Source organism: Poromitra crassiceps (assembly GCF_964638095.1).
Source record: "Poromitra crassiceps genome assembly, chromosome: 23".
NCBI lineage: Eukaryota > Metazoa > Chordata > Actinopteri > Beryciformes > Melamphaidae > Poromitra > Poromitra crassiceps.
Genome location: NC_139639.1, coordinates 19,947,235 through 19,964,734, shown reverse-complemented (window position 1 = coordinate 19,964,734; position 17,500 = coordinate 19,947,235). Strand labels below are relative to the sequence as shown.

At 44.5% G+C, this 17,500-nt stretch overlaps 1 protein-coding gene across 2 annotated transcripts in view; it reads right to left on the bottom strand.

Annotated features, from left to right (window-relative positions):
• Nucleotides 1-17,500, bottom strand: part of ctnnd2b (catenin (cadherin-associated protein), delta 2b) — a gene marked incomplete at both ends in the record, with an annotated part of 131,081 nt that overhangs the window by 67,061 nt on the left and 46,520 nt on the right. Inside the window, 7 exons of one of the 2 annotated variants that reach the window (XM_083659244.1) lie at nucleotides 1,716-1,772; nucleotides 4,806-5,136; nucleotides 9,122-9,253; nucleotides 10,275-10,513; nucleotides 10,965-11,110; nucleotides 14,462-14,611; nucleotides 14,977-15,128. In XM_083659244.1, the coding sequence (XP_083515370.1) occupies nucleotides 1,716-1,772; nucleotides 4,806-5,136; nucleotides 9,122-9,253; nucleotides 10,275-10,513; nucleotides 10,965-11,110; nucleotides 14,462-14,611; nucleotides 14,977-15,128 (1,207 nt within the window). The remainder of the gene's footprint in view (nucleotides 1-1,715; nucleotides 1,773-4,805; nucleotides 5,137-9,121; nucleotides 9,254-10,274; nucleotides 10,514-10,964; nucleotides 11,111-14,461; nucleotides 14,612-14,976; nucleotides 15,129-17,500) is intronic. The other variant, XM_083659245.1, reaches the window with a different exon arrangement.

Below are 17,500 nucleotides of genomic sequence, written 5' to 3'. Positions count from 1 at the left end.
TGATTTCCCCCTTATTTTCTCCCCAATTTTCCCCCTGCTGCCCCGGTCGCTGCTCCACCCTCTGCCGATCTGGGGAGAGCCGTAGACTAGCACCATGCTTCCTCCGACACATGCGCAGTTGCCAGCCGCTTCTCTTCACCTGACAGCGGGGAGCCTCACCGGCAGGACATAGCACGGGGAGGATGGGAGGATCACACTATGCCCACCAGTTCCCTTCCGCCCTGAACTGGCGCCCCGACCGACCAGAGGGGGCGCTAGTGCAGCGACCAGGACACATACCCTCAATCCGGCTTCCCACCCGCAGACACAGCCAATCGTGCCTGTACGGACGCCCGACCAAGCCGCAGGCAACACGGGGGCGCGAACGTGCGGCCCTCGCATTGGTAGGCAGGGAATCTACCGCTACACTACCGGGACGCACCTGAGGATTTAAAGCCACCTGTACTGTAGATAGTGTCATACAACTAACACTTCTTCATACGATGCTCTTTGCTGATAAAGACAGCCTCAGTGCAAAAATCACATGACGTTTTGAAAATGGCCACAAGGGAATAAGTATACAGTCCATTAGGGATGGGATGATATACTTATCTCACGATTTGATTTGATATGTGATCTTTTTTCTTTCTTTTTTTGTCCGAGTCAAATGTTTTATGGTCACTCGCGATTCAGATCATAGCTAGTCGGCTTGGTTGCAGGCTTAAAACTCTTCGTCAATGGAGAAATAGATGGGGAATTGGAATTCACTTCCTGAGGTCCCAGCGGGGGCGGGATTTAGACACTCTACGGGGCTCACGATTCAATAAAACCACGATATGATCTGATATATGATAAATAGAAGTTCAGAGACAACAAAGTCGGACTGTGTAGAAATATGTTTATTTCTCAGCCCCAAATCTGTGATTACTACTGTACAGCAGAATAAACTATAGCTAAATGTCGTGTTTAATCTTTCAGCCCCACGATTCATAATGCAACTTTTTTCATTGTGATATATTGAATTCCAATGTATCGTCCCATCCCCATAGTCTATAATCCCCCCCCCCCACCCAACCCAACACAGACATTTGGCGTGTGTTTTGTCACTCAGGAAATGCTGAGGCAAGCCACATGAATACAATCCACCACAAAGCACATAGAAACCACAGGACAGAAAATGGAGACAAATGAATTGACGAATAGATCCATGGATAGGTGGATGGATGGATGGATGGATAGATAGATGGAGGGATGGATGGATGGATGGAGAGACCAAGGAGAGAATTAAGTCATGAATTCCTCTATACTTTCAATCAGCAAACAAATCAGTTGATAATTGATCAGGTGGTAGCTGCACCTTGCTTCAATCGCTTAACTAATCTGATTTGGGATTTTTAAAGACAAACACGTTTACTTTCAGGTGAAAGAGGACGTCATTCTGATGTGATGCAATGCCATCGTTAAGAGTCAAGCCCTTTGACAGCTATGACTCTCATCTAGTCTCCAATTCTGAATCCATATGAGGCGGAAATCAACGTGATCTCATTTATAAAGCACTGTTTGTAAATGGATGACAAAACAAATGGGAAAATGCACTCCATCATGCTGCACTTTAGAACATCTGCGTGTGACATCGGTGTCATAGAGATGATGGAAAGATTCAGTGAATGAGACATAGGTAAGATAGATAGATAGATATAGAATGTATATATGTGTAAAATAAATACTTGGATTACTTTGTCATTCTTTGCTCGGCTTGATTTTGATTCCACACAAGGAATTCGGGGTCGTACCTATCGAGGGGGGGACAGGCAGAGAGAAACAAGAGAGAGGTATATGTCGGCTGTCTGGCAAAAAATTTATCAATAACCATCAGAGTAATCAAGAGAAATCAATAAATAGCCACTGAGCTGGTCTTTCTCTCTCGACATGTGCTTATCAGACAGTGACAGAGGAGGGGGAGAGGGGTAGAGGACATGCAATAGAGCAGGTGGCTGGGGAATGGTATAAGATATAAGTTAAAGAGAGGGTCTTGTAGTCAAATAAACTCGGTATCGCCTCAGAAATTCAGATCCAAATAAAAAATTCAGATGAAAATATTCACTATAGTCTCCAAACAACCAAGATTTACCTGTGAAATCACATGGTCATGACCTTTGTACAGTACAGAGACCTTTTTTATCATTCTTATTCAAGCTACAATATCTTTATAAACCACACATTATCCTGTCTCCTATTTTGTTGGTAGCTGCTGCGAACTGCAGAATTGCTGTAGAGGTCTTTGGGAGATTGGCCCGTTAAGTCAACTTGCCTGCAAACATAGACACCAAAATCACCCACGTGTCATCGATAGATCATTGCCTCCGCTGTTCCATGCTAACACTTTAGCATACACTAGGATGTGTGATAGTAGGCCACTAGCATTATCTCAAAAGTGAGGAAATAACTTGTAGCAGCTTTAAAGCTGAATGGTGTACTGTATGCAGATACGTCTGGCAGTGGTGGCCCAAGGTTAGAGAAGCGAGCTTGTGACCGGAAGGTCATCGGTTCAATCCCCTGGACTGGCAGGATAAATCTGGGTAGGGAAAGTAAAAAGGCAGCACTTTCACCTCCCTCATTACCACCACTGAGGTGCCCTTGAGCAAGGCCCTTAATCCCAACCGCTCCAGTGGAGCTGGTCAGTGGCCAGCAGATCAGACTGTGGTTGTACTGGGCAGCTTCGAGGTATGAATGTGTGTGTGAATGCGAACAGGGCGCTCCTGAAAAAGAGAGCATTACTCTCAGTGAGACTCCCCTGGATAAATAAAGGTAAAAAAATAAATATATAAAATAGCATTATTTAAAATTTGAATCAACTAAACCTCAATCTATAGGTATTGTGTTTCTGTCTGCTGTGGCTCTGTATGCATCTGTGCAGTGTTTTTTGTTTTTGTGGGACTGACAGTGTATATTAATGATATTTAATTAAACAGAATTTTCTATTTCATAACTGAAATATACCTACTACTACTACTGTATCACTCAACTCAGTATATGCTAAAGTGTTAGCATGCACTACAACAATCTACCGGGGACACTTTTTTCTCATTTTGGTTAATAGTTAGTTTGCTTACCAGCTAAGTTGACCAACAACCCAATCTCCCTCCCACTCCATTCTTTTAGATCAGCATGTTTTGCAATTGCAGTCGAGCAGCAGAGCAGCTAGCGTGTATACAGACAGTGTGGAACCTCTATGAAGACTACAGGATCAAACTATTCCTCTGTCGTTGTGATCAGGTGGGACCCTCCCTTTAACACAGCGTGGACGTCAGGCTCCCAGACACAGAACGGGGTGACGTCTAGCACTGTCTGGCCTTGCATGTGGTGAGGGTAACAGCAAAATGCCATCATGCATCACAAGTCAATCCAGTGAATGTGCTGATGCTCGATGCTGCCACAACGATGGCTGGTGGAGAGTGGTGGATGAATGGACACGGTGCAATGTGCGGGAGAGGACAGACAAGTAAAAACTCAGACAATGGATGGAGGAATGACAGAGCAATGGCCAACGGTGAGAACAGTCAACAGGGGTTTTCAAAGTCGGAGACTGTGGGCCTCCCCCCAGACAAGGCTTGGAAAAAGGCGTCGCCCTTGCTCAATTCCAGGATGCCTATGGGATCCTGATTAGGTTATTTGATCCCATAGACACTCAACAATTGAGTCAAGATAGCCTGATTCCTGTTTGACACACTTCAGACCACACCAAACATAAAAAGGTCTGTCGGAAGGCATTTATTTGTTTCTGACTGGGAAAGTGGGAAAAACTTCCATTCACTGAGCCTCCCCTGAAACAGCTTGGAGCCCCCCTGGCAGCCCACTTTGAAAACCCCCTGAACTACACTAATGGCACAGAAGGATGCTATTCTCTTTCACACACATTATTGTGATAGCATACTCATGAAGTAATTGGGCACAAAAAGTGACATCCTCATTAGGACTATAAAATACCATTTTGGAGGAAGGGAGAAAAAAAAAATCTTGCACCTGTGCTGAAATGTCACAAAAGGAGACATTTCAGCTTTAATTAGGCCGGCTCTATCTCTGACAGCAAGTCTGTGCAGTCGTTATTCAGAAAGCACCGGCCACTTTGCAGCAAAAAAAAAAAGAGAGAATCCAAGAGAGACAATTGGAATAATATTTCAAACTAGATTTTAACTGCGACAAAGGACCGATAAAAAACGTTATTATACTGACTGTACGCTGTCCCTGTCTGCATGTCAGTGTCTCTCTATCCCTTACTATGTCTCTGTCTGTCTGTCTTGCTCTGTCTTTCTCGCACACACGCCACCCAAACTCCCCCCTTCCCCCACACACACACACACACATTCCAAATAAACAGTGCCTACCTACTGCGCAGAATGCGGCTGATTGGCACTGACAGAGAGACACTCCCTTGCTACCGCTGATGGCAAACTTCTAAATTGGACCTAGTGGTGTACACAGGCACTCATACAGTACGGCAGCGTCCACACACCGTAACACCAGGCAGAGGAGAGGGGACAGTGAGAGATGTGGCGTGATGTGTGCCGCATACTAAAGCCCAGATTCAGCCAGCCTTTACAACCTACTGCTCAATGCCTAGGGAGGTGCTGAAAAACCATTGGATGAGCTATTCCCGGTGTGTTTTTTGTTCTAGAAGTTACTGACATTTTGCTCTTTCCGATTTCGATTTGGTGAATCTGGGCCTCAGTAAGTTCAGAGAAAGTGGAAAAGGGAGCGGGGACAAAAGGGCTTCATCAACCAATATTTGAAAGAAAAAAGAGAATAGAAGTGTGGTCCTTCCTCACCTGGGGTCCTTCTGGATGCTGTCCACAGACGGGGAGCGGGCCAGCTGGGCCGCCTCGGGGGGCAGGGCGGGGCCCGACTTGCTGTAAGGCGACTCTGTGGACGGGCAGAACTGCAGCGTGCGGTAGGGGTTGGCGTAGTCGGCCGCCCCGCCGCCGCCGCCGCCCGCCGAGAAGCTGGCCCGCTGGTAGGTGGGGACGGCGCTCTGGCTGCCCGTCCGCTGCAAGGGGATGGGCTCGACACCGGGGGAGGGCGGGGCTACAGAGGGCAGAGGAGCGTAGGGACAGAGCAGATAGTTGAGGACCTCTTGGTACAGCTGGCTCACCGCCGGCTCTGATGTGGCCCAGGGTGGGGGTGGGGTGGGGGGGGGGGGGGTAAGGGGTTGATGGTGAGAGCGAGGGAGGGGGGGGGGTGGGGGACACAACCAGACACACACACACACACACAATGTGAAAAAAACACCATCACCAATGGAGCCGAACACCACAGAAGATTATAAGTGGGTGGGAAGAAGTGAAAAAGAAAAAGAAGAAAACACGTTATTAACTAAAATATTTGTCAGTCATAAATAATTATGGAGACGCATAATTATTTCTGCAGCGACGACCATGAGCCCAACAAGTGAGTGTTGGGTTCTCATTCGGGGCACATCACAAAGAAGAAGCACTAGCACCAAAGGGACAGATACTGTCACATCAAACGGACGTATACTGCAAGTCAAACAGACACATGCTGTCACATCAACAGAGATGCTGTAGCAGAGGTCACACATCCAAACACCTGTAAACCTAAGTGGAACTGCTAAACGTGTCATGCTGTAAAAGCATTATAAAATGCTTGTAAACATATGAAAAGGTCAACACAGCTGGCAGTAAACTGAGAGACAACACAGACAACACAGACAACACATGTACACATCTGTGTGTGTGTGTGTGTGTGTGTGTGTGTGTGTGGGTGTGTGTGTGTGTGTGTGTGTTTTTGTGTGTCTGTCTGTCTGTCTGTCTGTGTGCGTGTGTGTGTGTGTGTGTGTGTGTGTTTGTGTGTCTGTCTCTCTGTCTGTCTGTCTGCCTGTGTGCGTGTGCGTGTGTGTGTGTGTGTGTGCGCGTGTGTGTGTGTGTGTGTGTGTGTGTGTGTGTGTGTGTGTGTGTGTGTGTGTGTGTGTGCGTGCGTGTGTGTGTGTGCGTATGTGTATGTCTTTGTGTGTGTGTGTGTGTGTGTGTGTGTGTGTGTGTCTGATTGTTCGTCAAACTCGGCACTCGGCACAAATCTTGAAACAATCTTGACGCGACCTTGAAACGTCGCCAGCCGTCGCCAGCTACTTTGTGTTGCGCAGATAAAAGAAAAAGGAGCGAACACACATCTAAGTCGATATGAAAAAAAGAGTGAGAGTGTGTGGCGTCTTGTCAGTGTGACATGCGCTGGCAGGCACGAAGCTGAATGATGATTGAGATATCAGAAGCATCTGGAAACGCCGACAACCGAAAGCCACAACAACCTCCAAACTTTACACAAGAACTATATCTGGTGCATATGCCTTTACCGACAATGACATGTCCCCTTCATAACTGCAGTTGATGGATGAAACTGTGTAAAGTTATCATAGCTTTCACCCAGATTCACCCGTGCGGTTCATTTGCATAAATTCATTTCAAAATGCTACATATCAATACTTAACAGTCACAGTATGAGTACATGTATCAGTACTGATAAATTGTGCAATTTTGTAACACAGTATCGAATTTTTTTATATGAAAATTCATGGAGAAAGCAGGTTTTCCTTCTATAGTGTAGCATTTGGTTTCATACTCCTCTCTCTCTCTCTCTATGCATCTCTTCCTGCGGCAGTGTGTTCGTTCAGACAACATTTTTAGGACACGCTTGATTTGCCGTGATTTCAAAGCACCCAGACTGAACGCCCGTGGGATTAATTGAGATTAATTTTTCAGTCTTGAAACTAATTAGTTAACAGACTGTGACTGGGAGACAAATTGCCATGGAGACCCCGATTGGATTTGCCTACCTGGAAGTGGTAAACAGCCGCTACATGATCAGATGGCGAGAGGAAATCTCTCACGCGGCAGGTGTGATATCGCGTTAAAAACACACGCCTACCTGCTGAGTGCGAGCAGGCTGGAGAAGACTCCTGAGAATCTATATACTAACACCCTACTTAGGGGCCGTGCCCACAGGAAGCAATTCTTTGAGCTGCCAGCACATTTCTGCATTTCGTTCTCGATGGTAAGGACGCACTAGGAACACTGGTGTTTAGCGCTCTCTGCGGCTAGTGTTTTTGGGCGGAGCGATCTGGGCGCCTCAAGCAGAAAAAAGTTTAACTTTGGGAGAAGAGTGCTGCTTGTCAATGTCCTTTTTTTCCCGACAGCAACAAACAACAAGTGCTCCGTGTGTGCTGTGTATCTGTGTGCGTTGGGAGCGCTCTGGGCATGATTTACAAAGCACTCGTGAAACCTGAAAAAAACACTTCCTGTGGACACGGCCCTTTATTGTACAGTTCTGTTGCTATATTCAGGTTATCATATGATTTCTTCCTCTATTGATTTCTAAATATAGATGGTTTAATACAAAGGAAGATTCTGTGCACATCCAAACAGGCTGGAGGTGCTGGTCAAGAAAGCTGGAGTACTTGATGAGAGAGAAGGAATGTATCCCATATACTTCAGAGCATTTTCAGGGAGGGACCGCACACTCCAGGACTTGACTTTTATAGAAAATTTATTATTAAAAAGACCTTAGTCTTTTTAATAATACATTGGTACTGAACAACATAATAATACATTCCTTCTCTCTCATAGATGGTTTAATGTTGGAAGGGTGATTTACAGCACTCTGTGGCTATTTTAGCTTTGGGACTATTTGAAAATGTTTGGCTCATCAGTGTCACACTCGACTCCAACTGTTACAGTATGGCCATTTTCTGATATCAGTTCAAAACAGTTTGGACGGTCCCGAATTACAAGCACTTGTCCCGGGATCCCAAGTCCTGTCCTGTTTGTCCCGAAAATTAATCGTTGTAGTTAAGAGATATTATACAACAGGTAGTTCCGGCCGAGCAATTTGATTGGACAAGAGGGATCCTACGAGTGCCTATATTTCATGATAATGCACTGGCGCTTCACTGTGTGTAGATCACTCCGCTTCACAGCTGCTCTAATCAACAAAATGCTTCACAGCTGTAGAGTAGACAGTAGTAGAGTAGACAGCCTGCAGTTAATTAGGCTGATTAGGCTACATTTTCTGCAAAGGGAAAGCTGGGGGGACTATTTTTGTTGGCGGAGGAATAAATACAGAAATCATCTATTTTCTCAGCTTTTTGTCATTTTTTTAATCAGCTTTGTTTAATAGAACTGTTGTATAAAAGCAATATCACACTCGAGGTCGTGCATTGTTGTCTAATATTGGCACTGCTGTGATTATCTACGGCACTCGGCCTGCGGCCTCGTGCCTGCGACCGAATCACAGCAGTGCCAATATTAGCCAACAATGCACTCCCTCTCGTGTGATATTGCTTAAATATGAACAAGCTGTTGGACTGTGAGAGCTGTCAGTATCCTGTGAGAATCACTTACTGTACTTGAAGGCAAAATTGTGGTGGATACCTGATTTGGCCTAACAGTAACGTTAATATTGAAAAATGCTTCACTGAACGTAGTCAATTGTTTCTTTTGGAGCGCTGCCAAATTGTCATGAATAATTAATAACATAATGCGCACCCGCAGAGATAGATAAACCAGATGACAGAGGGAGTACAGCCTCCACTGTGGGAGGAGTTTGTGATAAATAAATAAAAGTTTCTAAACTCCTACAGCTTCATGTCAATCTTAGCTGCTGGAAAGATGTTTAGAATGACTGTAACATACTGTACCTGTCAGCTGTGCGTAATGGTTCATGCCTCCTGTAAACACAGCCACTGCGCTATCATCCTCACAGCCAATCTATTTTATCCATCTGTAACTGATCTTCACAATATTCATAACAAATTATCTGAGTTATCAGAGTAGGAGTCATGTTACTCTAAATTCTATACATTTTAATCTGTATGACATTTAAAATTATTTATTATATCTGAGTCATTGGTTCAGGTGCAGTTATGTTTGAAATATAGCCTACTGGGGGACAACCCCAGCCCCCCACCACCACCCCACCAAAACCCAACCTTTTCGCTCATTCTCATCTGGTCACCCTACTGTGCCATAATATCAATTGTGAAAATCTTTCATGTCGCCGCCCAAGAAATGCTTTGCTCTCTTCATTTTGAAGATGTCATTTCCCTCCACCATTTCCTCTCCTGGCCTCTGCTCACCTTGGCCTCTGAGGTTGGGCTTGGTGTAGACTCTGTCTTCGTAGATGGGGTCAATGTGGTGCTCGGGGGACTGTAGGGGTCGGAGTTCAGCTCCCAGGTGACTGTGTTGGCTGCTGTAGGAGCCTCTGGAGCCTGGGTCACGCAGGGGAGACAGGGCAAGCTTACATATAAGGATGGAGGGCAGCGACCGATCGATGGAGGATGACGACGACAGTCGAAAATCCCATTTCCTCATTTCACAGATTGATTGTATTTTCTATTAACCTATTTTCTCTTCATCTCCTCTTCACGTATTTGACTGCGTTTCCTTCCTCTTTCCTCATAATCTAAAAAGACACGTTAACCTGAGAGACTAAATAAATCATTTTCAATTATTTCCTATGATCTAGTCATCTTCAATGGGCCCATATTAGAGCTCCCTGGTGTATCCGCTTTCTGCATTTGCATCCTTCCTTGCACACACTGAGCATACTAATTCAATTGCGGAGGCAAAAAGGCATGAGTGAAAGCAATCAATTCAAAGTGTATTCCACTGCTTTTGCCCTGATCAGCGTGATCAGAAGAAAACCGCAGTCTAGCTTTAAGAAATTGTTCACCCCAATATGAACATTCAGTCATTATGTATTATCTAGGAGCTGTGAGGCGAATCGGCTGTGAGTTTGGTGGTCCTGCCAACTTCAGTGGAATGTTGAATGATATGGGGGGGAGGATTTAATGACTGGATTTTCATTTGGGGGTTGAAGCGATCCTTTTAACTAGCTGCCAGACAGGACTTTGCATGGTGGTGTGCAGCTCATAATAATAACATTCAACATTATGAATTTCATTCCAGATACAGCCGCCATTATAATATGACGTCTCTCTCAATTGTGGATTATGATTAACAAACTAAAGATGGTTTTACCATCCATTTAATATTTTTGAAATACTGAGCAATTAATATCAGGAAATGTTTTGAGTCCAACATTGATTAAATATATTCAATTCAATAAATAAATGTAGCATTTTTGCATTGCATCCAGCTATAGTTCCGAAAATTTGTATGATGACCTTCAGATATTTAATTCATCTATTTTAATTTTTATTAGTCAAAATGGATATTTAGCATAGCTCTTCGTATATCACCTCGTAAAAAAATGGTACTGACCTCTACCTGCCAGGCTACCAGGCCTCTGCAGGGTTGCGTTGGCGTAGAGCTCGTGGGAGATCTTGTAGTCAGGTCCGACGTGGTGCAGCATGCGCTTGGGCGACAGCGTGGCGTAGCTGCCAACCACAGAGCTGAGCGTGTGCAGGGGCGAGGAGACGTGGTTTCCCCCCGGGGAGGCCGTCATGGCGAGGGGAGAGGACGGGCCGGCCGCACCCGACGCTACCATGTTGATGGGCGAGGAGGTGCTGCAGGAGGAGGGAATGGTAGAAAGGTTGAATTTGTCACACTATATCGTTCATGTACAGAATGAACGGTGCATTTTGAGTCAAGATGTCAATTCTGAGACCAAGTCTAGTTGAGTTTGAGTCAAGACCAGGTCCAAAGAAGTTGGAAAACAGGACCAAGAGCATGAGCAAACTTCAACCATAATTTGGTTCAACTAAATTATGGAAAAGAAGGACCAAGGAACTGCAACAACATTATGATTAATTGACACGATGTGGGAGGCAAGGAGTCTTTGTTCCAAAACAGGGTACGGGCCAGAAAGCCTGAAATCTCAGCAGCTGGTAAAGTAATCATTGAGACATTGGTACTGAACAACAAGCCTACCCCCTCCAGCTGTATCATTTTGTGCTACAGGACGATAAAAAATCATACGTAATACCCCTTTACCCGTTCTCAAACCGTCAAACTGACCTGTAGGACTTGGCGAGACGGCTGGGCGACTGCTTGGGCGAGGACACCCTCTGTAGGGTGGCGTAGCTGGGCATGTCGGAGGAGGCCGAGCCCAGGCGCTGCAGCTTGGTAGGGGATCCCACTGCCTGCAGAGGGGAGCTCACACGCTGCAATAGTAGAGGGTAGTACTTAGGGGAATTCCACTGCGTTCAAAATGTACTGACTGTATACATATTCATATCATTATTTTCAGAGCACGAATACCTCCGCCTGAAGCTAGAAATCAGAGAGCAAAGATTCTACCCTGTGATGATGACGACATACTGATGAACACCTTATGACTTTTTGAACAGCTCTAAACAGAATCAAATACAACTGCAAGTGGATGGGTCGCCAAGCAAATTCTCTCTAAAGTCTTTCCATTAGTTCCAAGTGGGGGAATACTTTTATACAAACAGTTGTACGGTCTTGCAATTACATAGTTAAAGAGAAAAACACTTAGCACTCCATGCTCCCAATTTCTCACACACTGGAACATTGCCGTGAAAACTATTTGGTATGAAATCAAAGAAATTCTAGTCGGTGATTAATACGCTTTGCTTCTTAAAATCCTAAACTCTCCGCCCTGGAAAAGTCCATTCATCACACCGCAGCAAAAGTAAGCAACAATGGGGTACAATATCACTAAAAGGCCACATATACTGGAGAAGTAGTCCCAATATTTGTCCCAAAGTTTGCTAGACCTCTGCTGCATTGTTGGTCATCTTTATGATTTACTTATGGAGGGTGCTAGACTGTGCTAGACTCTCAACCTCTGCCCCAAATGTCACCTCTTTGCTTCAGAAGTAGTCCATTGAGCTGCATTGGTGTAGCAGCAGTAGCTGAGAAAGTCGGTATACCGCTGAGGTGGCAGCCATGGGACCCCACAATCCTCCACAAGTCAAGGCTAATTTGTGGGAAGGTTGAGTTCACTTTATCAGGCCAGAGAAACAAGTCTGTAAACAATCGACCACAGCAGGTTTTATTTTGATACCACTTAATACTGGCGCGTCCACTCAGAGGTTTACCTCTGCCAGCAAAGGTGGGAGGAGCTTATTGTTTTCACCCCTGGTGTGTTAGTCTGTTTGGGCAGATAGACCTTGGACCAAGGATCAGTTCATTAGATTTTGGCGGTGATCTGGATCTGTAGCCATAAGCATTATGCTGCGCTCATGTGCTACTGGGAATGTCTGACAGGCTAAACAGAAGTGCATTCTCATGCTTTTTTTTCTTCAGAAAATCAAACCAATGAGACAAAAGATAAACAAATATTAACTGTTATGGAGCAGTAGGAGAATTGTTCAGCATTTGCGCTCTACCAAATGCCTTCTACTTGTCTTAATGGATTGCCATAAGAATTCACCTTATACTATAACTTATACTATAACTTAAACTATCCTCAGACAAAGCTTGGAAAAATGTATTGGTGTTATTTGATCCCATAGAGTCTAGACACTCAACAATTTAGCCAAGATAGCCTGATATTGCTGTTTGACATACTTCAGGCTACACCAACTAAATGAAAAAAGGTATGTCTGAAGAATGGTCTGAAGGCATTTATTTGTTTCTGACTTTGGGAAAGTGGGAGAAACAGTCAAATCCCCCAAAACGAATCTGTCTTAACCCTTGTACCCTGCTAACCCGCTAACCCTTAAACGTCTGCTGGTCCATGTACATGCACCTTGATATTAATTTTTATTTTTGATAGTCTTAATTAATTATTTTTTTATTTTTTATTGATTCTTATCCATTGGTAACTTCATCTCTCATACCTCATATCAACATTTCATGCTCACTGAATTTTAACCCCTCAAATGCCAGTTTACTGTATTTTCTGTACAATAAAATTTTCAGTAGAAAACACAAAATATTATTTTTTTCCCTTCCCATGAATGCCACCTGGTGGCGCTGTGGTGGGATTATCATAGCTATGGATTGATGACATTTTTGGCGGAGGAATTACTTTATCCCAGCTTCCATCTTTTGAGAATTGCAAATTTGCATTTTTTTAACTTTCATGGATCTTGATATTAGTACTTGTTTTTTATATTTATAAGTAAGTATTTTCTTATTTTTTATCGATCCATATCCGTTCCTGATTCCATTCCTCCCACCTCATATGCGTAGTTGAACATCCTGCTCAAAACACACGCTTGAGCGACACCATTTAGGCCATGAGTGAGGGAGCACAGAACTGGCCTCCATGGATGACGCTCTGACCGCCTCCGCCGCCCAAGGCGCTCCTTCGTGGGCATCGGATGTTACTGTGGCCCGCTGCGCCTCGCAGCTTTTGCCTGTCTCAACGCGGAAGTCATTGAAACCTCTTAGAACGGCAATGATCGCGACAAGATTACACATCTAGAGTCACTTTTTGATGCCGATTCCGAAAATGCTCGTCATGAGTCTCTACAACGAACGGGCGCGGAGATACGATGTAGTTTCAACTAAGGTAAGTTTTACAAAAAAAAACATGAAACTGCCCATTTTCGACTTCGAGCTAGTTTTCACAAGAAACGCAAATGAGCTTCATCCTATGGAATCAAATAAGGGCCAAGCTTCAAATAATTAGTTTGCACCGGAAAATCCGCGTTCGCAGGTCATATGACCATTTTTCCATGATTGATAACTGCAGGGTACTTTTCATGTAAATCTCCATGTAATTGGTTGCTGTGCTGTGCTGTGTGATGTGCTGGGGAAATAGCGGGGGGGGGGGCAAACACAATAGAAACTACAAATTTGATGTCTTGAGTCGAACTGAGAGGTGTAAGATCAGAAAAATAATTATTTTTGGGGAAAGTGGCTGGGAGTCGATTTTTTTTTTTTTTTTTTTTGCAAAATTAACATTGAAGTCAATGGGAAAACTATGCAATGGAATTGAAGCCTTGTAACTCAACCAAATGTTCAATCAACCCCAAGGTTAGATATTAAGGTCAAATTTCAAGGTATTTGGTACAGGATGCCCGCTGAAAAAAATTAAATACATTAATTTTGTAAAAATTTCCTGGAGGTCTCAAAAAGGCGGTTTTAATGGGAGTCAATGGGCGTGCCGGTGGACCCCAGCAGACGTTTAAGGAGTATTTGAGTTTCTGGGTGCCAGGACGATGTTTTTCTATTTTTTTCAACGTGAATTACCATAATAAACCATAAAAACAACCTGTGCTTAATCTTACACTTTTCGCTCCAGGATTTTCCAAATTACACTTACGCGATTATTGCTTCGCACCAGCTGGGTGGACCAGCAGGGTATAACTAATCAACTAAATCACTCAGCTTTAGGCTATGTCATCTCCGTTGGATAACTAATGTAATCTTTTTTCACTTCCATTCACCAAGCCTCTCCTGAAACTTTTTGGAGTCCCCCTGGGGAGTCCCGCCTCCCACTTTGAAAACCTCTGCTCTAAGACATTTTGAGGGAAGGCAACCACCAGACAGCATATGAAACGTCCAGCTATGCAGAGAGAAGTACGGGGTAGTTGTACCTGAGCGGGCAGGGTGGCGCAGGAGTAGTACATGGAGGGTCCAGCGGGGGCAGGGCTGCCGTCAGCGGGCATGTGGAAGGCGCTGCCATGGGCCTGCTGGGAGGGTGAGTCTGCCCCCGCTAGCTGGGCGGCCACGCGGTTGGAGGTCACCTAGAGAGAGATAGGAGGGGGGGAGGAGGGGGAGAGGGGCGCAGGAAGGGAGAAGAGGGAAGGAGAAAGGAGAGGTGTAAAGTGACGGAGGTAGATGGAGATGAGAGTGGAATGTGAATGAGGTTCAGAGCTAAGTGGCTACAGTGACGATTTAGGCTAAAACCATTATTTTCAAGTCAATTTAGCATGTCGGGGCTTTCAAAGACTTGGATTACGCCGGACGAGCAGTATGGAGACATTTCCCCCCAAAAAATCGTCCTTTTTTTTATATATATTTCATATACTTCAGTTATTTAGAAGAATGCTGTAACTGTTTTCCTGCGAAGCTGCAGCAATGCTTTGTGTATTACGCGTGTGTGTCCTACCTGGTTGTAGCTGTGAACAGCCCCTCCCACCTGCCCGCCACGGGTTCCGGCTGGCTCACTGAGCGCCAGCCCCTGATTGCTATGGTAACCGGAGCCCGCGTAGGCATCTTGGTTGTTGAGCTGCAAAGCACTCTGGGACAGGAGGCCTTGTCCTGATGGAGTGGAGACAGAGAAGGAGAGGAGTTACGCAAGGGGAGGAGAACAACTCAATAATAATAATAATAACATTACATTTATATAGCGCTTTTCTCGGTGCTCAAAGACGCTTTGGGGAGAATCCAGGAGACATTATGTGATCGTTCAGTCACGGCATTGAAGGAACAAGCACTAGTTTCGACACCAAAGACTTGGTTTCATCTAACTTTTATCAAGTCACTTTTTACGTAACGGCTTTCAAATTACTCTTACTTCGACAAGGGCCCTGCTCCGCACAAAGATGTATTCTGCTCATGGCCTTGAAGGCATTTTGTAGCTCCGTTTACCATCCCCGTTATACAATCGTTTTTTATTTATTTATTTAAATGGAAAATAATCAAACTGAACACAACAAACACAATGGCCTGACTCACTATGTAAGAAGCTGTTGAAGAATGAGGCCATCACACAACACACAACACACAACACACAACATGCGCGCACGCACGCACGCACACACACACACACACACACACACACACACACACACACACACACACACACACACACACCATTCTTTCTGTGTGTATTCCTTTATGACGTAGGAGTAAATAGATAGGGACACTGTAGTAATCCTGCCATTATTAAAAAGGAGACACTAAGATAATAGTCCAGGCAGGTACTATCATATTTAGAGATATTTAATATTTTTGCCTGCTAAATAATATTGTCATTTGTCAGTGCTTGAGAGGATGAATGCATCTCCAAAAATGTAATGCTTTCAGCTTTAATAAGTACTGATTTTTGATTTATGAAGCATTATTATTAATGGGTCGGGTTAGTTCCAGGCTCGCCAAACATTTTCTGCACATTGCAATGGCAGCAGTCAATTATGATGGAACTTCAAATCTATGAATAACTGATACAGTAAATTGCTGTAGAACACCTTCGACTGGACCTGTTTCTATTACCACACAGTTGTATTTAATACTATTACTATTCCCTATTACACTCTCACTGTTACTGTTCCAACTAGACAGTTATGCAAAGTCAACCAAACAACAGTCAGCCAGTCATACACTCAGTTGGTCAGGCAGCAAGTCAGTCAATCATCCAATAGACCTTATTCGATTGACGTCACTCACGTACTGGCACGCCCACCACCGCCATATTCTCGACATAGCGCTGCAGCTCTCAAGTGACAACCTATGTGAGAGCAGCATTTATAGGAAGCTAGCCGCCGTTAGCGTTACCTGTATCGTTCCAATTGTGTTCGGATGGTGACCTGCGTTATACATGGCTGTAGTAATGACAGCAATAAAGTCCCCGTAGTTTGTTTCTACTGTATCTCTACCGTCCACAGACGTGAAGGGAGCAAGACGAAGGATACGTCAGCAGCACAGGAGAGGTGTGTGGATAGTTAGGAGAGACAGGTGAAACTTTCTGACAGCTCCTCACAGCAAAGTCGTTTTTTCTTTTGTTTATTATTACAGGCATTAACGGCAGCATACAAACAACAACTCTGGGGTTTTTATTGCCGTCATCACTATCGCTATTTTGTAATGGAACAGAAACGACAATAAGGCCGTGACTATAGTTGTCAGCTGCAGGACGGTATGTCTACAATATGGTGCCGTCCGGGGTTAGCGAATAAGGTCTATAGGCCAGCCAGTAAGAAAAGTAATCTTTCAGCTATAATGAGCCAGTAGACAGTCAGAGAGTTCAACAGGCATACAAACAGCCAGTCAGTTACTGGGTCAGTCTCTCTGTTATACAAAGAGTCAATCAGTCATACAAATAAACAGCCAACCAGTCAGAAGGCCAAGGTTATCAATGGAAAACCAGGCAAACAAGTCATCAAAAAGGCACAAGCACAAACTTAGAGTGTGATGAGACAAAATGCCTCATGTCAAATGTTGACTCATTCATGTTTGTGAAGCATGTGCAGTGTGGTTGGTCATACATGTGCAGTGTGGTTGGTCATACATGTGCAGTGTGGTTGGTCATACATGTGCAGTGTGGTTGGTCATACATGTGCAGTGTGGTTGGTCATACATGGCTCACTTGGCTTCTAGCAACAAATCCATGCACATGATGCATAAGGTGTCTGCACAATGACTGCACGCTACACATATGAATAAGACACACATGCGTGAAACAACATGCGGGCAGCAATGTAATGAATGCACTTTTACAGTACAAATAAACAGTGACAAAGCATTTACAGACGTTTCTGCAGACGTTAAATATTCCCCCTAAGCCAAATCTGACTTACGGGACCATAAAGTTGCCAATGAACGTTATTGGCTGGCTCGTCTGCGGGGGGGCGGGATTCACTACGAGTGAGCCCAAATTCTCCCCTCCCTCTCAGTAAAGCCCTGCTAAATGT